General features: G+C 42.7%; 5 protein-coding genes across 5 annotated transcripts; 2 read left to right on the plus strand and 3 right to left on the minus strand.

Annotated features, from left to right (window-relative positions):
- Positions 1-350: 350 nt before the first annotated feature.
- sod2 (superoxide dismutase 2, mitochondrial) lies at positions 351-2,507 on the minus strand. Its single transcript, XM_089021389.1, has 5 exons — positions 2,373-2,507; positions 1,360-1,559; positions 1,168-1,284; positions 845-1,024; positions 351-780 (listed from the first exon to the last, which is right to left on the minus strand). The coding sequence occupies exons 1-5, from the start codon at positions 2,399-2,401 to the stop codon at positions 635-637; spliced, it is 672 nt and encodes a 223-aa protein (XP_088877515.1). The 5' UTR covers positions 2,402-2,507; the 3' UTR covers positions 351-634.
- Positions 2,508-3,227: 720 nt separating this feature from the next.
- On the plus strand, positions 3,228-7,989 carry wtap (WT1 associated protein). The gene is made up of 8 exons (XM_089022479.1): positions 3,228-3,392; positions 3,841-3,878; positions 3,962-4,017; positions 4,511-4,569; positions 4,691-4,809; positions 4,925-5,103; positions 6,634-6,788; positions 7,055-7,989. The coding sequence occupies exons 2-8, from the start codon at positions 3,849-3,851 to the stop codon at positions 7,660-7,662; spliced, it is 1,206 nt and encodes a 401-aa protein (XP_088878605.1). The 5' UTR covers positions 3,228-3,392; positions 3,841-3,848; the 3' UTR covers positions 7,663-7,989.
- Positions 7,990-8,368: 379 nt separating this feature from the next.
- On the plus strand, positions 8,369-12,083 carry acat2 (acetyl-CoA acetyltransferase 2). The gene is made up of 9 exons (XM_089022104.1): positions 8,369-8,526; positions 9,244-9,378; positions 9,450-9,631; positions 9,729-9,846; positions 10,735-10,878; positions 11,037-11,159; positions 11,233-11,387; positions 11,492-11,602; positions 11,661-12,083. Exons 1-9 carry the CDS (start codon positions 8,478-8,480, stop codon positions 11,829-11,831), a joined length of 1,188 nt encoding a protein of 395 aa, XP_088878230.1. The 5' UTR covers positions 8,369-8,477; the 3' UTR covers positions 11,832-12,083.
- On the minus strand, positions 12,051-13,224 carry LOC148883849 (enhancer of rudimentary homolog). Its single transcript, XM_089022107.1, has 4 exons — positions 13,087-13,224; positions 12,794-12,881; positions 12,545-12,665; positions 12,051-12,460 (listed from the first exon to the last, which is right to left on the minus strand). Exons 1-4 carry the CDS (start codon positions 13,087-13,089, stop codon positions 12,358-12,360), a joined length of 315 nt encoding a protein of 104 aa, XP_088878233.1. The 5' UTR covers positions 13,090-13,224; the 3' UTR covers positions 12,051-12,357.
- Positions 13,225-13,354: 130 nt separating this feature from the next.
- Positions 13,355-17,000, minus strand: LOC148883850 (uncharacterized). Its single transcript, XM_089022105.1, has 2 exons — positions 16,934-17,000; positions 13,355-15,899 (listed from the first exon to the last, which is right to left on the minus strand). The coding sequence occupies exon 2, from the start codon at positions 15,872-15,874 to the stop codon at positions 15,410-15,412; it is 465 nt and encodes a 154-aa protein (XP_088878231.1). The 5' UTR covers positions 15,875-15,899; positions 16,934-17,000; the 3' UTR covers positions 13,355-15,409.
- Positions 17,001-24,460: the final 7,460 nt, after the last annotated feature.

The raw sequence follows: 24,460 nt of genomic DNA on the forward strand, positions 1-24,460 counted from the left end.
AAACAGCGTTCCTGAGGAAGAACAACCTTATCTGATGGAAGGGTATATCACAAGTACATTTATTGCCTATTTCACTTTTAACGCTAATGTACATCTCATTTTGTATTATGAGGCATGTTTCCATTGTCAGCAGACCTTGGTGAATGACCTCTTGTGAATGTTTATGGTGCTAATGTTAGCTTGGCATTGCGATTACCAAAATTATGCACTTTTATAATAGGGCATGTTTTCCACTTTGGCGTTATGTTCAAGTACTGTTAAACTTTTTAATTTCATGCATTTTTTTTGAGTGGAGGCTGCCTTTCCCATCCTGACTTGTGCCTTGCACAACAACCAAGAATGAAAACCCATACATGTCATGATTTTATTTGACAAAAAAAAAAGAATATGGACTGCTTTTTCCAATTGCAGATTCCAACATGATTGCATCATTCCACCTACGGCCATCAAGATTCAGGTAAGCAGTCAGTTTTTTGACATGAAGTCACTTTTTGTGCGCTTTATCAACAGGAAAAACCACCTTTGGTAATAATGTGTTTGCAATTAAAGTCAGTGCAAAGTGTTCATGATACCAAATTGGACAAACGCATGTTCAAAGACTTAATTTCCTCCATCCACCTAACGGATAGACGAGTTATTTCTTTGCATTCTGGAGACGCTCGCTCACATTCTCCCAGTTGATGACGTTCCAGATGGCCTTTACATAATCAGGCCGGACGTTTTTGTACTGCAGGTAGTAGGCGTGCTCCCAGACGTCGATGCCCAGGAGAGGGATGAGACCTGAGGAGTGAAGCATTTGGTAAAGAGACACTCGAAAGGAGGACTTGTGTGAGATATGGCTGACCTGTAGTCCCTTGCAGAGGATCCTGGTTCGCGCAAGCTGCGATGCAAAGTCTTCCGCCTTGTTTGTCGTAGCCCAGCCAGGACCACCCTGAGCCTTGAACTGCCACCGCCGCGGCGGACATCCTTTCCTTCATGCTCTGGAAGGAGCCAAAGTCCCGCTTGATGGCCTCCATGAGCTCCCCTGATAAACAATGGTGCTTAACATCATACGCTTTTAATTCAGTGTTGTGGTCTCACCATGAGGGGATGGCAAAAATTTCCCAAAGACTAAAACGTAAGAGCAATGTAGCTAAAGATAGAATAGACCTTATTGGATAATGTTACCTTGTGGCTCTCCGCCAGTGTTGGGAGAGAGGTTAGTCCAGAAGATGGTATGGTTAATGTGACCGCCTCCATTGAACTTAAGAGCAGCCTGAAGGGCAACCTGAGCAGTCACGTCTCCTAAAAACACACAACGACCCAAAAGGGGGTTTGGGGTGAATCGTTCTAATTCACAAACTACTTTTCGTTCGCTACCTTTTGCAAGTGCCTCCTTATACTTCTCCTCAGTCACATTGAGGTTGTTGACATAGGTGGCGTGATGCTTGCTGTGGTGCAGCTGCATGATCTCCGCGTTGATGTGTGGCTCCAGGGCGCCGTAGTCATACGTCAGGTCAGGAAGTGTGTGCTTCTGTCTGTGCACCTGCTGCACGGCTTGATTCAAACTAGCACAGCACCTGAAACACACAATAGCCTTCATTAGAGCTACTGTTACGATACAGTGTTATTTATTTTGATTTGAGATTTTATGTCGTGTCTAGTGAAGTGCAGTCCACATTTTTATGTAGCAAGTCATGTCACAAGTTAAGGTGATAATCCAGTGTTTGCATTAATGTCGCAACTCACCACGATGGGGTGCAGAGCTTTCAGCCGCTCTGCTCTTAAACTCTGGAATTCACTTTAACCCAACATCCGCAATATTGACTCCCCCCCCCCTACTTTCAAATCCCACCTCAAAACCTATTTGTTTAAAATTGCATTCATGGTCTAGTTCAATCAGCTATTTTATATGTAGTTGTATTGTTTTGTGGATTGTTTTTTTTTCTTTTAAAGCGACCTTTAGTGTTCTGAAAGGCGCTTGAAATTAAATGTATTATCATTATAACTCTATTTTACCGATGTTTACGTCACACTTGTTTGGTAGCTGTGTAAAGACTGAGTTAAGCAACTATTGGATTTTATATTTTATTAAGTCCTTCATGATGATTTAAAACTGACTAGTCACAAGTGATGTGAAATGAATATGCAACGTCAGCCACAGCAATGCATAAATGTTACTAATGCACAACATTATAAGCGCAATATTTACCAGTCTGGTGCGTCTTTCATAGTGTGCGCAACAAACTAACCTAGCCGGGCAGCTCCTCTGTGTTAGCATGTGCAAGGCTAGCTTTAGATAAGCAGCACATCGGTTTTATGTCGTGGCTCTTCCACGAACCCTGTAGAACAAGATCGCAAGGACCCGCCGACTAGTGAAGTTTTCGCTTTACCTGCGGATCCGAGAAACTCTGCAGAGCATGTCGGTGACGATGTTTGCAAGACACTAGCGGATTCTTTTCTGAGCTTGCTCAAGTGCTGCCCTTGAACTCAAGTTGGGCTGGTTGAATTTGACAGCAGCGTGCGACCGTACCATTGTCAAAACACGGGGGTGATGGGGGATTGTCGAAAAGGGATACAGTGAAATAAATGAAAACTTATTGTAGAGATGTCGTATTTCTGAGTTAAAATTAAAACCTTATTCATTGTGTTATACACGCGTAAATGTTTTCACGTGTGTATTTTGTTGAAATAAAACGTATTTCTGATGTTTCATGCCTATTTAAAAGTCAAAAATTTAATAAGCGCTGTAGAGAAAACGAAAACTGTTGTTTTTATGAATTAAATATTTGATAAGATTTTCTACGCAAAAGAGCAAAATCGCAAAAAAACGTCAGATTGAAATCTAAAGATCGTGTATTTAGAGGAACTGACTCCAAGAGAAGCCAACAGTTTGATGTTTGATGTAAAACAAAGTTTGATAAAACCAATAGATAAATGTGTCAAATAATATATAATCTGATTTGTTTATTTAGTAAATTTGGACGACACGAAAGAAATATCCATGGTGTCTTAAAAGAGCGAGATGAAATAGTTTTAGTGAATTATGACCCAGAAAAAATACTTATATTGAAATAAGAAACAGGGAATCTGTCACACAATTAGGACTTGCGAATAATACTTTAAACTTGGATCGGTGTCCAAAATACGGAAATGTTCATTGTGCGTCACTCAATGTTAAGAGAGTGACACATCTTCCCTATTTCCGTGCTGTGCTCTTTGTGTGACTCGGCAGGAGGTGGCCGCCATCCAACTCGCCTGTACCATTCCGCTTGTGTCCTCCCCTCGCACAACAACATGACAGAGCTCTTCGCCTAAATATAACCTCGCATTTGACGCTACGTCGTGAAGGAAACGTTCCACCCGAGACGCCCGGAGACCACCGCCACAAACGGGAGGTGGAAGGGGTGCTGGTAAGTGGCGTTTCGTGCAGCCCGACCGTGGGCTCGTTTTGAGGGGAAGGAGTAGGCGAGGGAGGGAGTCGTTTCCTTCACCGCCATTTTGTGATAACAAGGTGCAGAGAACGGAGGTGATTTGGGCATGAATATTACTTTCAAATCGGTGGTTGTGGAAGCCACGCGCCGCGGGGGAACACAATGGGTGTACTCGAGCAGTGGGGGGTGACGCGACGCGGAATCAGCGTACGAGCATGAACATTAGCTTAGTATGCGTGTCGTGCCAACTGCTAGCTGAAACACTCGCTCTGTGCTAGCCGGTAGCTTTGCCTTAGCATCCCGCTTAATTGCCGTGCTGAGAAAAAGTGCATTTCTAAACATCAAAACAAACATTTCTAATAGGTTTCTCTGCATCGTTGTGTGTTTAAAGCGTTTGTTTATCAAACTGTGCATCCCTTCCCCGCAGAGTTCACAATGACCAACGAGGAGCCTTTGCCCAAAAAGGTGAGTTTATTTGACCATAATCATGTCCTACATTAATGTTTGGCTCCTGAATATTGACTGTTGTTTGTTGTTACTTCTTCAAGGTTCGCCTCAGTGAATCTGATATGAAAACCTTGACCCGAGAGGAGCTGTGCACCAGGTAATATGCACACACATTTTATACACATGCATTACAGTGATCCCGCTTTTATCGGGTAGGCATATTTTACGCAGCCATGGACTAATTATCAAATTGAAATCAATATTCCAGTGTGTTGATTGTTGCTATGCCACTGACCATTTTGTGTTTGGGAGCCTTTTACTGAGCGAGTTGCTTGTTCTGTAGCCACAAGGGGACATAAGTCTTCCTGTGCCGGTCCCAAGCCCGGATAAATACAGAGGGTTGTGTCAGGAATGGCATCCGACGTAAAAGCTTGGCCAAAACAAACATGCGAATCAAACCTCTGAAGATGGAGGACATTGATTCGCTGCGGCGACCCCTTGAAGGCAAAAGCCGAAAGGAAAAGAAGAAGATTGCAGTGTGGTGGAATACAATTTTCTAGTAGAGCAAGGGTTCACTGTATTACATTGCTGGTGGGATATGCTGTGATTGGTTCGGGGAGCTCTGAGTCACTTACATTCTCCTTTTTTAGGTGGAAACAACATGAGTCGTATATGCAGGTCCTGGAGGCCAAATATGCAGAGCTTTGTTGTAAGTACACAAACACTGTCACGCTTGTGTGGCTCTTGATGGCAGTCAGACATGTGTCGATGGTTGGTGGCCGAGAGTTAGTTTCCTGACTCTTTTACTTTCTTCTCTCCGGGACCTGCAGCCAATGATGTAACAGGGCTGAAGGAATCTGAGGAGAAGCTCAAGCAACAGCAGCAGGACTCTGCCCGCAGGGAGAACATCTTGGTCATGCGGCTTGCCACTAAGGAGCAGGAGTGCACAGTACGTATATCTAATCTGCTCTTATCAATGGTAGCGTTTAAATGGAGTGGGCACAATGGGCTAAATTCTCTCCTCTGCAGCCTAGTAAGCTTTTTGTTTCCCCCCTCCCCCTCAGACGCACATCCAGTACCTGAAGCAAGCCCAGCAACCCAGCGCAGCCCAACTGCGCTCTTCCATGGTGGATCCGGCCATCAACTTGTTTTTCCTCAAAATGAAGGCGGAACTGGAACAGACTAAAGACAAACTGGAGCAGGCCCAAAATGAACTGAGTGCCTGGAAATTTACACCTGATAGGTAACGACAATCAAAATAACACCCTCCCCTTCCAAAACCGCCACCTCTCCCAATAGAAGTCAAGACTTCTGCACGCCCCCTCTCCACATTCACTGCAGCAGGGGGAACTGACTAAAATCAAACTACCAAAAAAAAAACATTGGTGATTTGGATCTGTGCTGCGGGATCTGCAGGTCATAACTTCATTAAAAAAAAAAAAGATGTGCAAAGACAGTATGGTCAGGTGATACTTTTATCCCACCCCACTGCACACCTCTCATCGGCATCACAGGGCCCAAGGAGTCTGGAACCTTCCTGAAGACTTCCCCCTTTACCACCTGGATATGCCCACCCTAACCGCCTCCTCCACTCAAAGCAGACAATCAACAACTTAAAATAGGGGGCGGCTAGCCAAAAAAAGTGCAATTGGAAGCCTATAAAGACAATTGTCGTCCTAAACCGCGGAACGGGCCACACGTGCCCGAGAAGCGTACTGACTTGTGGGACAGTCTAGATACCGCAGCAGCGCAAGTTTAAAAGTAAGACTTAAAACTGGGCAGGCCCACGTCCTCGCCCGCAATGTACTTTTGGGATCGAGGCGCAAGTGCCCCATTCCTCCCCCCATTTTCCCCCACCCTCTCATTCATGGTAGTGTGTTATCATGCTTTCTGTTTGTTGCAATTTTTGTGACTTGTTTTCCTACCATCGAGCTCGCCGTCGTCGAGGCCGAGCAGCGTGTTTTTTGAACGCGGAGGCGAGTGCAAGCTGTCAATGCAAAATGTTCTTGGATGATGTACCGCTTCATTTTGTGTGATTACTCGTGAGCGCATGATCTTCTCTCTCGCAGCTATTTTGTGCCCCACCCCCTTCTTCTTCTGTGACTTAACATTTTCATTTGGTGACATAACCTCCAGCGCCTTTCGGGTTTGAAAGCCAACATCCTCCATTAAGAATGTGGTAACAACGCCTGTGGGTTGCTTAAGGACCAGTGATGCCAGCATCCGTTGTTTTCAGCTGCATCGGGGGCCGCTTGGTTCCTCAGTAATTCTGTTTTTATAATTCTTTGTTAAATTTTGTTAACTATTGAAATGTATGTGGTGCAAGATTCATATTATTGTACAACCTACAGGACTGTTGTGGCATTGTTTTGGCCCTTTTGACTGTTTTGTGCTATGTTCAAAGCCATGACCTCACAAAGCTGGCCCACAGTAATCTTTTTGATCCAGTTGACTTTTTGGGAAGGGGGGGTGGCCAATATGACGCAGCCAGATTGGGAACGTGGTGAATTCCTAAAAAACTGAGGTGATTACTGTTTCATCAAATTTCATCCAAGTGTACCGGCTTGTTTCTGTTTACTCTCAAGTCTTTCCATTTGCAGAGGCTTTATTTAGTTTAGTTACGTCCAAAAGTGTTTTTGTTTTTTCCCGAAATGACCAATTTCACTCTACGTTCTTGATAACATTTGATGGTCGTTTCTAATGTCGCTGGAATGTGTCTGCTTGTTTTGGTTTCCTGGTTCCTCATGTGATGTCAGCCCTGTTTCCCTTGCAGCCAGACGGGCAAGAAGCTGATGGCCAAGTGTCGAATGCTGATCCAGGAAAACCAGGAGCTGGGGAAGCAGCAGTCGCAGGGGCGCATCGCCCAGCTGGAGGCCGAACTGGCGCTGCAGAAGAAGTACAGCGAGGAGCTGAAGAGCAGCCAAGATGGTGAGAACACTTAAATGACTATTTTGAAATTAAAATAAGGAATGTCTCTTGAGAGTGAACATTTTAAAAACTGATTCTGACTTGTTCGGTCAGATATTTTCCGCCGGTTCATTTTGACATCTAAACATGACCGCTATTTTAAAATGGCCGACAAACTCATAAGTGAAATGAAACGGACATTTTCCTGCTCTTCAGCGTCCATCACCGCTATGAGCCCTTTGTGCTACTGACGTTATGATGCCGGTTGACCCCCCTCCCCCCTGTAGAGCTGAATGACTTCATCATCCAGCTGGATGAGGAGGTGGAAGGCATGCAGAGCACCATCCTAGTTCTGCAGCAGCAACTCAAGGACACCCGGCAGCAGCTCACCCAGCCTCCTCAGGGGGTCTCCGCGGGGCCCAGCAGGACGTCATCGGCCACCGAGCCGGCCACCCAGCCAGAGTCGGCCACTGCCCCCTCCGACCCCGCCGCCAAAGACTTCGGGAGGGTGTCCAACGGGCCCAGCAAGGGGGCACCTTCTCAAAAAGGCGGTGGCCTGTACCGGGAGGTCAGCAGTACCGACGAAGACTTTGCCATGTCACCCATGGCATCCAGCCCTGGAGAAGCTGAGACCAAACTGTCCAATCACTCGGATGAGGTGTCGGGGAGCCACAGCGGCCGGGTGGGGGCGCCTGTCGTTTTGAGTGCAGGGTATGAGAGCGTGGACTCTCCGACGGGCAGCGAGACCTCATTGACTCAGCACTCGAACGACACGGACTCCACCACTGACCCCCACGAGGACAAGGCTGCTGCCCAGGTCACCAAGGGCACCAGGACTTCACGGCATGCTCAAAACGGCCTGGACTCCACGACAAGCGACGGTGCCGTTTTGTAATGTACCCCGTCGGAGGGGACATGGTCTCATTTTTTTTTTCCTCTTGTTTTTTTTTCCCCTCCCTTTTTTAATACAGAACACAATGACAATTGCATAGTGTGTAATGCTGAATACATGTCAGGCATTTTGTTTTCCTGCCCTTCTTTGCTTCTTGTGAAACATATTTGGGAACATGGGAAATGGTTGATGTTAGATACAAATGAGTGGATGTTTCATTTCAAACAAAACTTCATCAACTGCTGTTGATTTGTGTTGGCCACTCACCCCCGCTGTTGTCATTCGTCAAGTTCATCACTTAAGACATAAACATCTCACTTAAGCTCTTGACCTGTGTTCATAGTTTTATTTCAATTTTAAACTTTAATTAAAAAAAACACATTCAAAAGATTCTGTGAGTAGTTCAAGAGAGATTCTGACTCCAGTCCTTTTCATGTACTGACCAAATAACAATAAAGAGTTTAAATACTGTACTAAGAAAAAGCCACTTATTAATTCCTCCTGATCAATACATTGACATAAAACACATTTCTTGCTTAAAATCGGCTACTTTGCCAAGGGATTATTTAGTGCTATTCCAATAAATTTGTTATTTTGTATTTTTACGACAAAAGGTATGTGCACGACTGTGCGCTATAAACTCCATAACACCTGATGTCGCGCTACCAACTCCACAACAGCAGATGTCGCTGGCGTGTCTTTCCACTCCAAATAATCCAGGCGGGGTCAACTAGGATTTGCTGCAAATGTGTTCACAACAGGACAAAGTACAGCCCAGAGAAAGCAGGTGACTGCATCTTCTGCAAGATTTCATCGGCATGAATAAGGATCCTGTTGTCATCGTATCTGCCGCGCGGACACCAATTGGTAAAGTACACACTTTCCACACGTCTGTCAAACGCCACTCACTTCCACCATTTTCAGTATTTTTCTCATTGATTTGATCTTAACTGTGGCTTGTTGTCCTCTCAATTTATTCGCCTGGAAGGTAACTCGAAATTTAATGTTAATATTATATGTTAATTTGTTTTCGGTGTATCCTTTTATTGAAATATTTTGTCTCCTCGCAAAATTACTGAGTTCATGACATTTGGTCACGCTGTTTTTCTATTGGCAGCATTCAAGAGTCCGTTCTGTGTCGAAGGCTGTGATTGGTTAATAGTCATAGGCCACTAAAATAACACGATGCGATTGGTTGCTGACAACACGCGAGGATATTGGACCAGGAAATTAATGACGTTTTAAATGACTAACTACAACTATTTGCTTTTTCTATTTTGTGGAAGGAATACATGCTTGTTTTAAATCATATATGAAATATATCCATTATATTTTTTGTTTTGTGTCACAGTTTAATATTTATACATTTGCATGCTTTTCAGTTGACATTAAGTCGTGGTAAGTAATGTAAACTATTGTATTTTCACAATTGTTTAATTGTCAAGTGGTTTATTGATTAAAAAAACAATAATTGTATCATATGTCTAAGATGTACTTGTCTGACCAACGACCCTGTCAACATACAAAAGAAATTCCTTGTGCAGTGGGATATATTGCATTACATTTCCGTTTTTCCCACCAAAGGGTCCTTGAACGGTTCTCTGTCCACGGTGCCTTTGCATGATCTGTGTTCTGTGGTGATAAAGGATGTCCTAAAGCGGGCTGCAGTGCATCCAGAAGACGTGTCGGAGGTCATTATGGGGCATGTCCTGACAGCAGGTACCACCACTGGCCAAGTTAGCATGGTGAACAACTACTTACTAATATTTACTTTGCCATCGGTCTTGGAGGGCACGGTCAGAACCCGACACGTCAGGCCAGTGTCGGTGCAGGGATTCCCTACTCGGTTCCAGCGTGGAGCTGCCAGATGGTGTGCGGCTCCGGGTTGAAAGCTGTGTGTTTGGGAGCTCAGTCCATCATAACCGGGGAGTCCTCTGTGGTGGTGGCAGGAGGCATGGAGAGTATGAGCAGGGTGAGGATTGTAGTGGCTGATAATATAGTAGGAAAAAAAATATATATTGTTCTTTCAGGAGTTGTGTGACATCACATGAATCGCTTTCCCGTTTAAGGCTCCTCACACGTTGCACATGCGGGCCGGAGTGAAAATGGGAGACACTTCCTTGCAGGACTCCATGTTGGCCGACGGTTTGACCGATGCTTTTCATGGCTACCACATGGGCATCACAGGTGAGATGGTGGCGGTGCCGAATATACAGTATATAAAATACAGTGACCAAAATAGAACTGTATAGTGCCTCCATTTTTTAAACATTTTTTGAGAACAGAAAGGTAACTGTTACCCATACACATAAATCACATAACCATCTCAATAAAACATTTCTTGCAATTCTGCTAATGCAATGTCCTGTTCACTGTGCCATATGAGAAGGAAAAAATGAATAATGAAATAAAAATAAGATAAAAAAATAATAAATAATAGAAATAATGATAGCAATAATTAATTTTGAAACAACTTGAGTGGATATGGGTTAATAGGTTAACTTAGAGGACAACCGACGCCTCCGGCCAAGTTGTGTCCACAATTCGTAAAATCGCAATTTGTAAAAATGAAAGGACTACTACAATGTGTCCTTTCTCAGTCAGGGGCGTTCCTTCAGTGACGTGAGGAATCGTCACCATCTCAAAAACAAGACTTCCTGAATATTCAGTGCGAGTCTTAAAACGTAAAATATAGCTATATGCGATGGAATATTTGTAAAATACGCTCAGAAGTCATTTCAAGTGATTTTACAAATTATGGACACAACTTGTCGGAGCCGTCGGTTGTCCTTTAAATATTGTTATAAGCACTTAGGTTGCTGTAAAATTTTCACAGGTATCCCAGTCTATCAAATTTCTCTCGCTCGTCTCGGACAATGAATGTAAGCTTTTCCATTTCATAAATTTCCACCACCACCTTAATCCAGTCTTTGACTGTTGTCCATTTTTTGATACTAGTGCAGCGTGTTCTACCGGAGACAAATTCCTTGTGTGTTCTACATACTTGGCAATAAAGATGATCCTTATTCTGATATATGAATATATATGACACCAAGATAATGTTTTGATATTAAGCGGAGAATGTGGCCAAGCAGTGGGATGTCAGTCGAGAGGCGCAGGACGTCTTCGCTGTTCACTCGCAAAATAAGACGGAAGCGGCTCAGAAAGCAGGATACTTCCTTCAAGAGATTGTCCCAGTTGTGGTTCCATCCAGGAAAGGTAACTTGGTTATTGTCTGTTTGAAAATCCTTTGATTTATCTCTTTGTATTCATGTTTGAGTGATTGTGCTGATTTTATACCCTGAGACTGAATACAAAATTCAAACATCACTAATGTAAACCAAATGGAAGCATAAAAAAACATCAAACTTCTTCAGGCACAGTGGAAGTGAAGGTGGACGAGTTCCCTCGGCACGGCAGCAATCTTGAGAACATGTCCAAACTTAAGCCGTGTTTCATTAAAGACGCCAGCGGTACCGTCACCGCTGGCAATACTTCAGGTGAGCATCACGTCACAGTCAAATAAACTCTTAAAAATTAGATATTTGCCAACCCCACTTCCTCACGCATTAGGCATTAACGACGGCGCGGCCGCCGCCGTGCTCATGAGCCAATCAGAGGCCTCGAGGCGGGGCCTGCGGGCTATGGCTAGAATCGTGTCGTGGGCTCAAGCCGGCCTCGACCCAGTCATCATGGGCACCGGACCCATACCCGCCATTAGGAAAGCGGTGAGAAGTGGAAACTTTACATTTAATCTTCATCTTGAATATTTCTTGCCACCAAAATTCATGTTATTGCCAAAAAGTTTTTTTTTTAATAAGACTTATTTTAGATCGAGAAAGCAGGGTGGGAACTGGAGCAGGTCGATCTCTTTGAGATCAACGAGGCCTTTGCCGCGCAGTCTATCGCCGTTGTTAAAGAGCTTGGACTTAAAGAAGAAAAGGTACCCTTTTCAAATCAATCAACGAGACGCGACCACGAAATACAATTTCCCGATGCAGGTGAACGTGAACGGTGGCGCCATCTCACTGGGTCATCCCATCGGCATGTCGGGCTGCAGGGTTCTGGTGACGCTGCTGCACGCGCTCCAGAGGACCGGCGGCAGGACGGGTGTGGCGTCCCTGTGCATTGGAGGGGGCATGGGCATCGCCATGTGCGTAGAGATGCTCTGATGCCGCACTATTGATCCCTTCAGCGTAAGCGAGTACTTAACGGTAAAGCATCATCGATGGGCCTTCTTGTTGCGCTTCAAACTTAACATTGCCACATCCATTTGCTGTCAACATGGAATGCGTGATCAGCTATCCACTGTACTATTCTCCCATCGATAAGTGTGGATTAAAAAAATAATCATGCAATGATGTATGCATGAGGGCACAATTTGCAAAAAGTATAATCCCATTAAATGTGTTTATTAAAGAACAGTTCTAAAGCCAACATGATTTTTGAACCAAAAGATCTGATACATTTTGTGAAGTTTATAAAAAAGGGGAAAAAAAACAGCAATTTAGTTAAAAAAAAAAACAAAGGGCTGCGGCCAGTTGACCCAGACTGTCCCCGAAAACAAAATAAACATCCTGTCATTAAAGTATCCCATTGTCCTCAATCACACTAATCTCAGAGAAGTGTTCAAAATGTAGCTGTGTTTCATCTACTCCTTTGGGATGTGTATCGAAGGACAATGGTTACATCACCCCACTACTTCCCTGCTTGGTGAGCTTGACGTCTCAACAGGACATAAATCTTCTCCTTGATCCAGTCTTTGTTGTACGGCTGGTACGTTTGGGTGTCCGCTCTGTAACTGAAAAAAAACAACATTGAAATATGTAGAAATGCAACATTTTAAAGGCTTTCTGAATCTGAAATTGAAACTTGCAACACTTACACAAGACAGCTCAGGTCTGCCAAATCGTCAATGAAGTCAAACAACTGGCTAATATCGTATGTGATGGACGGGCTGTTGGGATTCATTCTCTTGAGATGCTCTTCGTACATTTTGCACACACCTGGGAAAAAGATGCAGATGTTAAAAAAAACTGCGATTGTGGCCTTGAAATAAAAAAATGGCAGGGAAAATTGCAAGATGGCAGTAATTTTGCCAACTTAAAGAGGTTCTGAAGGAAAGCGTCCAGACCTTCCATGCATTCATTCACCGACTCGTAGTCCGCGTATGTCCGGCCCTCGGGTCTCTTGGTGGGCTGAACCAACAGGATCGTGTGTGACTGGGAAATGAAAGGGGAGATGAATTTCATAAAAATATGTATGATCAATACAAAAAAACAATATTACTTTGTGATTTTTACGTTTGCACACCACATTTGACTCAAGTTAGCCGGTAGCTCGTTAGCCTGGCTGCAGTCGCACATCCGATTGATTGGGTTGCACAACGTGTGTTTGTTCGAGCATAAAACAATAGAAATCACTCACCATGTTCGAGTTTAATTAAATCAAAGTCAAAATTCTGTAAGAAAAAATATGGGTTTGAAACAACGCTATGCTTGAAAAAAAATGATTGTGCTTAGTAGCTGTTTCCGGTAGGCGCAAGAGCGGAAAAGATGTCATTCTATTTCCGCTATCAACCAAAATGGTTTCAAAATAAAATGTGAGCAGCCCTGATTGTCGCTATTATTTTCGGGTGAACAGACGCACATAAATTTCCAGATTAAATGTCGCGGTACTATTTATTTCCAGCTGTGTTTTCTCTTCATTTCATAGCTTGTGTGGTGGCTGCACGGTTTTCAGTCGTTTATGGATGTTGTATATATTTTATTGTCTCCAATCATTTCTGCTTTGGTGTTTTCACTGTTTTGCCATGCACATATTTTACTTAGTGCATTTAAAATCTCGAGCGCTGGCAACCTAACGCCAAACCACGAAAACATTTCATTCGTTCTTTGAGAATATGCAATTCCAAAAATAACGAAAACCACCAATGGTGAATTATTGCAACAACAAAATGACTAACCGTATATTATTTTCCATTTTCTTATCAAACTAATATTTTGCAGGTAAAAATGACAAGCCTGAGACATACGTCAGCAAATTGTTGCAGTCGAACGATGACGCCGGTTCGGGAAAATGGAGTCAATTCATCTCAATCATTGCAAACAATTCTTGTATTCCAAAGGGACCATGATATCACCCAACACATGTCAAGGAAAAGTGACGCAAAGGTCAGTAAACTTGACTTTCCAAAGAGGTATTTTGTTTGTTTAGGTTATTTTACCGTGATTGCATAAGGGTGGCTGTAAAATAGTTATTTTTGCATGATGAGTTGGGTGTCTGGAATTGTTTGTTGTGAGTCATTTACTGCGGGTTGACGCCACTAGCAGTCTAGCAATCACATTTAAACGGAATCATCAATGACATTTGAAGATTCGCGTGTCTCCATGCAGGTAGTACACATTTTACATATTTTCAAATGAGTCATCTACTTTCTTAAATGTAGAACATTTATCACCACCGCCTAGCAGGTGCGACTTCTTCACGTCCTTGCAAATAATTACTCCAGAGTGAGTGGATTAGGAGAATTCGCCCATATTCAGCCATGCAGTAGTGACCTGAATGCACAATTAGTGATTAATAAAGTGATGGAAAAGTCTTAAAATCAAAACACACAACAGGAAATCTATCCCTTTTAATGTGTAGAGTGATTGAGCTTAATTTTGCCACCTGCAAATGAGCCATAATTCATAACTTAAAACAATAACAAAAACAGGTAATAGGACAAATCTGTTGAAACAGGCGCGAATATTTTTTTTTGTGTGTGAACAAATTATTGACATGTTTTTTAATGCAAAGTTGAATGAAAGGCAACGTTGTACTCTCTACAGAATGAATGCACAATGTATGTCATCTCAATCATATCATACACACTTCATACAATTCAGCATTTATATTTTTGGGATGTAGCCTCACATGCTCTTTGACACTCCTCAAGACAAGCAAAGCTGTCAATGTCGAGCTTTACATGCTTGCATTTTAATACAATCGTCTTTTCCAGGTATCCCTGGGGCTCTTGTCGCGTGGCCAGAAGCATATGCTTTGTGGAGCTGGAGGCGCTGTATCTCCCAAGTGCTACGTAGGAATCAAAGGTAAATCGATTATGTTTCATATCTACAGTGGGAGATTAATTAAGTGGAAATAAATCCAGTTCAAATGTGCAGAGGTCGAAATCCTCACAGGTCATCTAAAATGGCTACTTCAAAATAAATTAGCAGATAAGTAAATGTACCGTGTAACTTGATTAAAAAAATAAATGTCAATTGTAGCCACTGCGCGTAAAAATATAATATAAGAAAAGCTGTGTTAGCTTCCAAACTAAGGTCAACTTAAATCTTCTTTTCCTTTCGGCGTTTCCCTTCAAGGGGTCACCACAGCACAACAGTGTCCTCCATCTTTAGAGGTTTGATCCGCATGTTTGTTTTGGCCAAGCTTTTACGTCGGATGCCCTTCCTGACACAACCCTCTGTATTTATCCGGGCTTGGGACCGGCACAAGAAGACATATGTCCCTTTCAACTTAAATGTTATGTTAAAAAACATATTTACTCACACAAAAAAGACAAAGAAATTGGGCTGATATAGTTACACAAACACACAGAATACAAAATGAGCCGTCATTCATTTTTCTGCTGCTCAAAATGGAAATAAGATGCTCATCATGCCATTATTAGCCTTCCAAACAATAATGAACACACTCTTCAGCTCACACATTGAAATGATCAAATCCCGATATCACTCTGTGTCCTTCAAAGCTCCTCGCTCAGCTTCTCCACATCCTTCTCTGTGTCCTCAAAGGCACTCTTGCTGATACACAGCTCCTCCATTGCCTCCATGGCCTCCATAATCTCTTGCATATCCGCCGCCAGCTCCTTGTAGCTCTCCCTCAGCTCATCCTGCTGTTCTTTCAGCTCCAGGGCAGCTTCGAGTAGCTCTTTGGCCTGGACGCTGCACTGGCTCCTCAGCTGCTCCACATCGGACAGCATTGTCTCCATGTTCCTCATCAGCTCGTTCAAACTCTCAGCCGTCATTTCCAATGTTTCCGAGGCGTCGTCAAATTCACTGTCCTCCCCCTCTAACGTCCACTCCTTGGGCATCCCCTCCTTGGACGTCTCCTCCTTGGACGTCTCCTCCGTGGACTTCCACTCAGTGGACATCCACTCTGCCGATGTCCCCGCCACTGCTTCGGCTTCTGGATTTGAGTTTTCTTCCATGGCCCTTGAGGCTCGAGTTGAGTCGCTGAAAGACAAGTCAGTCGTTCAGCTTGTGGCTTATGTGTGCTGCTCAGCCGCTGTTGGTTTTGAACCCCTTGGGTGAGGTTGGAAAAAGGAATTCCGTGCGTAATCTGTTGCGCTTGTATGTGGCACTGGTCCTTGTGTTTCCTGAACTTTCGTGTCGAGCAAGTGATGCAATGTGACCATGGGACAATGCGCCTTCTAAACCTACTTGTTTCTTGCATGAGCATCGCATCTTTTTTTTTTGAGATGCTGACTTTTGCTTTTATCGTGTATGCGCTCATTTGTTAGCTGGCAGACAGACGGAATCATCTACTGTGAACATTTGTGCAATAATATCCTTTAGTTTTCCCTTTCGTTGTGCATAGGGTAAAAAAAACACAGGTGCAGCAAAATGGCGATTGAGATAAGGACCCTCGCACCACTTCAAGTCTCTTATCAAGGCAAGACATCTTGCTCAGCATGGGGATGAATGCCACAGCCCTTTAAATACCGTCAACAAAAGCTGTTCCAAAACCATTTTTAGCAATAAAAAAGTATATATATATATATATATATATATATCAGAATCAGAAAACCTTTATTCATCCCACAATGGGGAAATTTGCATGTGTATGTATTGTGTGTGTATGTATGTGTGTATATATATGTGCATGTATACATATGTATATATACATGTATATACAGTATATTTGTATATGTGTGTATGTAGCTATGTACATATATACCTGTGTGTATGTAGATATGTACATGTATATATGGGTATATGTATATGTAGATATGTGTAGTTATGTATGGATATACATATACACAAACATAAACAAACATTCATTTTGCACGCTGACGAATGAAATACGGTGTTAAAGTTTAGCAAACAGATATGGTAGCAATCCCCACCAATGTCACAGCTCCATCCAAATTGTACATATAGCATTATAGTAATAAAAAAATAGTGAAGTGATTTCAACTAATCAATGCGGCAGCGGCATCTCAAATGTGACAAAATAACAAATTTGGTAAAATGAAGGAAAGCCTTACTTGTTTCTCTGGTTGATGTATGTGAGTGTCCGCAATGTATCAACATGTAGACTGAAGATAACTGAATCCTTTAAGGAACTCGCCCACTTTTCACTAGACACACACTCGCTCAGACGGAAGTAGGCACACATAGACAACAAAAAACATTTTTAAATTATTTTTTCAATGAAAACAACATTTGTCAACAAGCTTTACCTCAGTAATTTTTATTTTGCTACTTGAACTGTAGACTTTAAGATCATTTTTTTGCTATTATTTAAATACTACAATATGTTTTTGCCAGGCTTTGTTGATATCTTCCATTGTGTCACAGAGTGAGCTTGATGAAAAATAAAATATTTAGGGTGATGGTAATTTTGCCAACTTCATAGTTTGGGGATGTCTCTTGACTTTCATTATTGGCAAGCGGAGTTGTCACATTTGTAAGTCCCTCGAATTTTCTCACGAGGGCGACGTTGCACTGTTGTTTTTTGGATTGTTCCATAGGCTGCATGTGTTTTAATTTAAGGATGAGGTCTGAATAACTTGTATGATGAGGATGGTGATTATTTATTCATATAATTATTTTTAGTTGAGTATTGCCGTTTATCCAAAAAGCTGCCCAATGCATATGACAATTCAAAATTTTCTGTGCATATATGCGTGTGTCTGTGTGTGTTATGAGAGTGTGTGAACGCTGTGTGGGGGGTTCACGAGTATGGATTATTTACTATTCAGGGAGCCCAGCCAAGCGTGAGGCAGTGAAGAGAAAAGGATCATTGTTGCGGTCCATCTGAGTGTCAATGGTGCCTGATGGAATAGATTCACACGTGGGGTAACAACAGCCCGACCCCCGCATCAGATGTGGACCATTTTAGATGTTGTCCTTGTTTTGCTCAACACTTGTCTCTGAGCTCTTTACTTTGGGCTCTTTTGTTTCCTGGGAGGAAAAAAACACATCTGGGACATCTGTTGAATATTTTTAGACATCCCGTTTCCCCTTTCCGTGATTTGCTTATATTAATGAGAGTAAAAGAAAATATGTCTGTCACTCTTAGGATGGGAGAGGATCACATGCTAGCACTTTAGAGTGGTGGACACTCACTAGAAGGGGTCCCTTAGGATTTCTTATCCCACTTAGGGACCCAACTAGGGGTGCCAATAAGATTTATAGCTCTCCCGTAGCTCTTGTGGAATTGTGCTTGAAATATGAAGTATTTTATTCCAGCATCACAGCTAGACAGTAACTTATTTTTTTTCCTTATATATAGGATATCATCTAACCTGGGTGGTCAAGCAAAATTACAAGAGACAAATGCCTCCAGAGAGAAATATGAGTAAATGTGGTTGCACCCACAAAAACGAGATGCAGCTCGAAAAATCCCCAATAGCCAACCTCACTAAATAAAACAGACCAAACTCGAAACTAAATTCCTCAAGGGTGTATTTGCTTCAAAGGGGAGCTTGTACACACGGTTTGCGGTCGAGCTTTTTTACATCGGGATCACTTTCATTCTTCTGGTAAATGGGAGGGATTCCGCATCTTGTCCCTCGGGGTGGGTGGGTGTGGGAGGGGGGGAGGGAGTAGTACAAGTGCATGGATGGCTAAATTCCCCCAAACAATGGCACCTCTCTCGCTTTCAGAGAATCACACTCCAAAGTCCCTAAAAATGATTGAGTATTGACAAAAATAAATGAATAAATCAGTGAAAAAAATGCAGAGAATGTAGTGCAACAACATTGGCACCTCTTCTAGATGATCACCCATCTAACAAGTCAGTTTTGATACTTTAACATAAATAAAGACCATTAAACTGTCAAGCACATGTCGGGAGCTGTCAGAACACACGCACTTATGCGAGGTGAAAGGATAAATAGGAGTACATATATATTGCGGGGAATTTACAAAGCTGTCCTTTAACCCTTTCATGCACTATGTAACTTGATAACATGATTAGCTTTCCACTGTAGTTGCTGCTGTGCACGGAAAAGTTAAGTCCCAATGCCCCAAATTGACTCGGATTGGATTGGATTTAGCCTTTATTCGTCTTGCAGTGGAGAAATGTACATTTCATAGCAGCAAAGTGATGAATGTAAGAGGAAAGGGAGGGAAGAAGTAGAAAAACAAAATACAGGAGCTGCTGTAAAGGTAGCCACTCTTGCTGTGCCATCTTGAAGTCAAAACAACAACAAAATACATAAATAACAAATAACGTGGCCAAAAGACACACAGTCATTCAATTTTAAGCACTTTCTGCACCCTCTTTGTTGCATGAAGCAGTTCTAGATGAAAGAGGAGAGGATCAAAGCCTCCTTTTCACCAGTGGATCAGGGACGTCATGGTGAAATGTGCATCTCTGCTATTTGTGCATGCTGTTGAAAGCAAACACAAAGCTGTATCACCCACTGACAAAAAGAGTCTGTCTCACAGCTCCTGTCCCACGTACTGTAAATCCGCTTGAATTCCAAGCTGCGACAATTCCAAATACGCATCGGCAATCTGCACTGATGCTGCTTTCTTCTCAGCGCGGGCTCCGCAAGCCATGCATCCGTCCAGGCGCAGACTGTCCAACAGCACCGACCTTTCCGCTGAACAAAGCAGAAATCCGCTTCAAATACAAACCGCAACCGTTACACATACATTGATCACTTATCCTCATCGTTTACCCGCTTAGCTTGTGAAAGCTTTAAAAAACAGAAATCGGCGCTTGAGCAGGAATGAGCGATTTTTTTTTTTTTCCTCCACCCTAATAAATATAATTCCACATCGACCGATTTCAGCCTGTCATGCTTCGCTTCGGATGTCGTCCCTGCCCTCTTGTAAAAGACCTCATTTCGTCTTTATCGAGGCTGCCAAACGGGTTTTCAGGCACCGGGGGAAATCTGCTTTGTCTCCTCTTTCCTTACAGCTCATTATGGTGTGAACTAATTGTGTGCTAACTTTAGTCAAACCGCAGCCTACTTGCAGCGGGTTTCTCATTGCAAAGTAGGGTCGTGTCGTTTCGGATTAAAATGAGGGGCACTCAGTTAGCCTAAACTTCATAAATGGACATGATGCCCAGCTTAAAATGAATAATTCACTGTCAACCAGATGGTCATGTAGCAACTAATATGCACTTTATTAAATCTGAGCTAATTTGCTTCTCAACCTTTGCAAGATGAATGCATTTTTTAGCCATGTTTTAAATTCCGTGAGAACATAACCAACCACCATCTCAACAGCCTCTAGCAGTTACGGTGTAACTTTAAACCTACAAAACAACAAACATCTCCCGCCCCCGCGTCTGATGTTTAAACCTGTGAGATTTCCACGTCGATACGCAGACGGGAGAGGCGCTTTGTTGTTCACGTGGAACCAATATCACGTACAAAAATGATGAAATACTTTCTGTTGAGCTCACATCAAACACTCTCTGCTTTGAAAGTCACATGATGAATGGTTGAGCTCGCAGCTGTCAAGCCGCTTTGGCTCGGTCAAATATGGTCACGTAGCTGTTGTCGAGAATTAAAAGAATCATCCCGCAGTCTTAAATCTAATTCAATAGATCACGATTCCTGTTATTCGGGTATGTTGGAGATTACCCGATGATGAGATTTGGCCTTAATGGGTTTTGGAATTGGGCCTATTGTTGCTGAGAGAGGTGATCGCTGCTTGTTTTTACAAATCTTTGCTTAGAGGCAGGACGGCGAAGCTTCTCTATCCGTGGGGTGGGGGTTGTGACCTTTCACCTGGGGCTGGTAGCCTTCCCTGCTGGCATGTCACATTAGGGCAGAGGCGTGACTGAACTGATGGAGGGGATGGCGGAGACACAAAGTGGGAAGGTTGACATTTATAAGAAGTTTTTTTGTATTTGGATATACTGTATATATACAGTATATAAAGTTTTTGTAATATTATATTATAGGTAAAACATAGTACAAAGCTGCTGTATATAGAATTAAAATAATTATGGGGGAAAAACTCACAGTTTGAAATTTCCTTGTAATATTTTGACTATTTTTATCTCGTCACTTTTTTTGTGTGTGCCAATTTGGCGGATAATTCCTTTCTTCCAGTGACTCCAAATCAAATTAGTAGTCGTGCGCAAGTGCCATAAGCTGCAGCCCATCCATCATCTCGTGCTCCTTCCCGCTGCACAGTTGACTGAGTTTTCCTGCTGGCCACACAGGAAAAGGGGGAAATGATTGGTCCCGACACAGGCTGGTCGTCTCGCTTTCCGCTCGTTCATTGATACTTGCTCCTTGATAAATCCTTCCTCTGAGTTATGTTGTTCACCTTTGGTGAATGGAGTGCCTGTGAAGGATCAGCACTTGGACTGTTAAATCTTTTCAACACAACTCGGCGATGACGTCAACGTTTCTATGGCCATGCAAGAATTGGATTAGCCTTTATTAGTCTTGCAGTGGAGACATTTACATTTCACAGCAGCAAAGTGATGAAAGTAAGAGGAAAGGAAGAAGTAGAAAAACAAAATATGGGACCTGCTGTAAAGGCAGACACTCGCGGCACCATCATCAAGTCAACACAACACGACACAAAAGACAAATTCAATTGTAAGCACTTTTTAAACCCTCTTTGTTGGATGAAGCATTTCTAGATGAAAGAGCAGAGGGCCAAAGCGTCCTTTGCACCAGTGGATCAGGGACGCCATGGTGAAATGTACACGTCTCCTTCCAAGCTAAATATTGAAAGCAAAGATGAAGTTGTAGCATCCATCGACTAAAAGAGACTGTCTCATATCTGTTGTAAATCCTCTTCAATTCCAAGCCATGACAATCTCATCCTTGATGAATGTCGTGGTCGCAAAAATGCGGAAAAACAACCCGTATCCGTTCCACACTACACACAAAAACCCAAATTGACAAAAGAAAAGGCAAAAACAAAAACAAAAAATCAAGGCTTCTGAGAGCATTGGCGACAGCTGCCTACCCGGGCGCCATCTTGTACTTCCTTTGATTATTAAAAGATATTAGTCTTTATTAGAACACAACAACCCCAAGATTCTTCTAATTCCCATATTTGCTAGCTATTGGAAAGAAAAATTGACTGAATTTTGACAATCAGTCCATGTTGTCATCTGCCCGTTTGCTGAAACTCAGCTGGGATCGATTTCAGCTCAACTGTGACCCCAAATAGGTTAAGCTGGAGAGAAAAATAAAACACTGGGTGGTTTTATTTTCATAACGTTGCATTTTGCATGACAATCCTCCTTCGTCCAAATAATCCTATTTGGTTGATCCGTTTATTTGCCCCGATGGATAAGCACATGCTTATTGTGTACAGAATGTTGTTTGACTTTCAAGCTCCCGCCGTAAATGTTACCAGACGACAAAATAAAACCCAAAGCAGACATGGAGTGACTTTTATGATTTTGGCCTGCTGTTTCACATTGCATCTATGCTAATGCAAAAAGTCGCACTGGAAAACAGAATGTTTAACACCCTCTCCAAGACCTCCTATATGCAGTTTCTTCTCTCATCTTATGTCGACATTTGCCATGAATACGGCAAATCTATTCCCGGATTCCACATTTGAATGTACGGAGCGTCATTGCGACCATAATGTGCAGTATCAAAAAGCAGCGGCAAGCTAGCTGGCAAACATTTCAACGTTATTTGTTTAAATTAGAGAGTAGGCAGACTATGTGAATATGAAGGAGCTCAAATAAATGTTTGTGAGGCTCTGGTGGCAAATGTTGACATATTTTTTTATTTTTTGGGTGCTTTTCTCCTTGCAGCTGGCTGCGTGGGTAGCGCAGCTGTGTTTGTACGTTGGCACGAATGCGGTCTATTCGAGCATCAAAACTGCAAAATTAAGTTTTAGGTGGCTGCTATGGAGAATGAAACCCCCTTTTTTATTGTTATTCTCAAACTACCGTATTTATTTGAGTATAATGCGCACCCCTAATTTTCAATTGAAAATCGGTATAAAATTTAGTTTCACTTTTACTCAGCTTAGACCAAGCATATTAAGCAACAACACATGCGTCCATGATAAAAATCATTTATTGACAATGTAAACCTCTTCACTTTCTTCGGGTAAAAGTATATCAATTCAAATATGAAGAACGCTGAATTGAAACTCTGGATATTGGTAATTGTGCAAAACACCAATGCTTAACTCGCGTTTCAGTGTTGGCCCGGCGAGGAAAGGAAATGAAGCGTAGCTAAAGAAATGGTAATCAACAATCCAAAAAAAAGAAATGCGCGTGATCCTAGTCTTCCCGAGACTCGGAACTGCAGGGACAGAATAGCCATGGAAATGCTGCCCCCTCTTGGAAAGGATCAAACATTAAATATCCGGGTATATGAGACATTTTTCCCAGGCCTCGTTTATAACGCGCACCCGAACTTTGAGTTCTTTTTTAGGTAGAAAATTGTGCGCGTTATACTCGAATAAATCCGCTAACTTGATAAATCGTCTGTTTTCAGTCTTCATTTTAAAGATTTCACCATCGCTTGCTTTTGGCGAGTTAGCCTAATGGTATTGTGTTGTTTCCCCCCCCCCCGCCCCCTATGAAGACGGGTCCGATTTGGGCTTTGTGGTCTTGTCAATGTGTTGCGTGGCTTGGCCAGGGGCGGTGGTCTCACCCTAACAACAAACATAAAAGTAATTTATCTCCCCTGCCAGCTTCCCTTAACCACCCCGCCGCCAACTCCCCTTTATCCAAGTCTCCCACACAGCAGCTGTTCCTCTCACTTTCCGCACTCCCTCAATTCCCTCCCTGCTCAGCACCAGTCGCACTCAGATGCCTTTGTTTTATTGTTTGGAAGCATTTTTGGCCGCATCCCCACCCCGACCCCTCCCTTGTCTGGAACAGGACAGGGGTCCGACTCCCTCAGAGCATGGATGCTTGGCTCTGAGTGTCGAATTAGGAACAGCGGTTGGCTTCTCAATAAGCTTTTTGAAAGGCATCACTTTTTGGCATTCCTTCTAATCATGCTCACTTTAAACACCTGTTTATATGGTGCAATGCTTTTTGTGCAGAGGTTGCACTTATTAACTCATTCATTGCCAGACGTCTAAAAATGTGTCCACTCCAGTGCCAGGGTTTCTGTCATTGCCACTCAAATTCCAGGACCCACAGAATATTGAGTTTAGGACAGCATAAACATTCAATACAGTGTAATAAACCTTAGACTCTCTTCTTTCGTCAGAAAAAAACAAGTTAATTCCTAAATTATATGCGTGGAGTTATCTGAGCTCGAAATGGGGGTGGCTGTACAAAACAGCTGGAGCTGGAACAAAGCGCTAACATGAACAAAAGGGAAATGCTGCCCCCTTGTGGGAGGGATAAAAACACTGCCAGAGATCTGACCAGCGCTTTATCGGCACTCAAGCATGAAAAAACAAAAACCCGAACAAATTCAGGAAATGGCGCTCTACGTCATATTTTCAATTCCCCAATCAATTCGCAAATAGCAGTGAATGAGTTAAAATTACAACAATTTTGATGACATTATTTGTTATTTAGTTTGTTGTTTTTTTTACTCCATGTTACTTCCAGGTTGAGTGAACGCTGGCGTGTGTGGCTGCCGCTGCTCACC

This window comes from Hippocampus bargibanti, linkage group LG19 (genome assembly GCF_051943395.1).
Source record: "Hippocampus bargibanti isolate YZ-2025 linkage group LG19, ASM5194339v1, whole genome shotgun sequence".
Classification (NCBI taxonomy): Eukaryota; Metazoa; Chordata; class Actinopteri; order Syngnathiformes; family Syngnathidae; genus Hippocampus; species Hippocampus bargibanti.

Bases quoted from the DNA above. Each gene is read 5' to 3' on its own strand.
- LOC148883850 (XM_089022105.1), bottom strand. From the start codon at position 15,874: ATGGAAGAAAACTCAAATCCAGAAGCCGAAGCAGTGGCGGGGACATCG.
- LOC148883849 (XM_089022107.1), bottom strand. The intron at 12,666-12,793 runs GTCTGGACGCTT...TCTTTTTCCCAG, and splicing joins GGTGAATGAATGCATGGAAG to GTGTGTGCAAAATGTACGAA. The intron at 12,461-12,544 runs GTAAGTGTTGCA...GTTTTTTTTCAG, and splicing joins GCAGACCTGAGCTGTCTTGT to TTACAGAGCGGACACCCAAA.
- acat2 (XM_089022104.1), top strand. From the start codon at position 8,478: ATGAATAAGGATCCTGTTGTCATCGTATCTGCCGCGCGGACACCAATT. The intron at 11,160-11,232 runs GTGAGCATCACG...CTCACGCATTAG, and splicing joins CACCGCTGGCAATACTTCAG to GCATTAACGACGGCGCGGCC. The intron at 11,603-11,660 runs GTACCCTTTTCA...TTCCCGATGCAG, and splicing joins TTGGACTTAAAGAAGAAAAG to GTGAACGTGAACGGTGGCGC.
- wtap (XM_089022479.1), top strand. From the start codon at position 3,849: ATGACCAACGAGGAGCCTTTGCCCAAAAAG. The intron at 5,104-6,633 runs GTAACGACAATC...TTTCCCTTGCAG, and splicing joins TGGAAATTTACACCTGATAG to CCAGACGGGCAAGAAGCTGA. The intron at 6,789-7,054 runs GTGAGAACACTT...TCCCCCCTGTAG, and splicing joins GCTGAAGAGCAGCCAAGATG to AGCTGAATGACTTCATCATC.
- sod2 (XM_089021389.1), bottom strand. From the start codon at position 2,401: ATGCTCTGCAGAGTTTCTCGGATCCGCAG. The intron at 1,560-2,372 runs GTAAAGCGAAAA...TGTGTGTTTCAG, and splicing joins AGAGTTTCTCGGATCCGCAG to GTGCTGTGCTAGTTTGAATC. The intron at 1,025-1,167 runs GTAACATTATCC...ATTGTTTATCAG, and splicing joins CACTGGCGGAGAGCCACAAG to GGGAGCTCATGGAGGCCATC.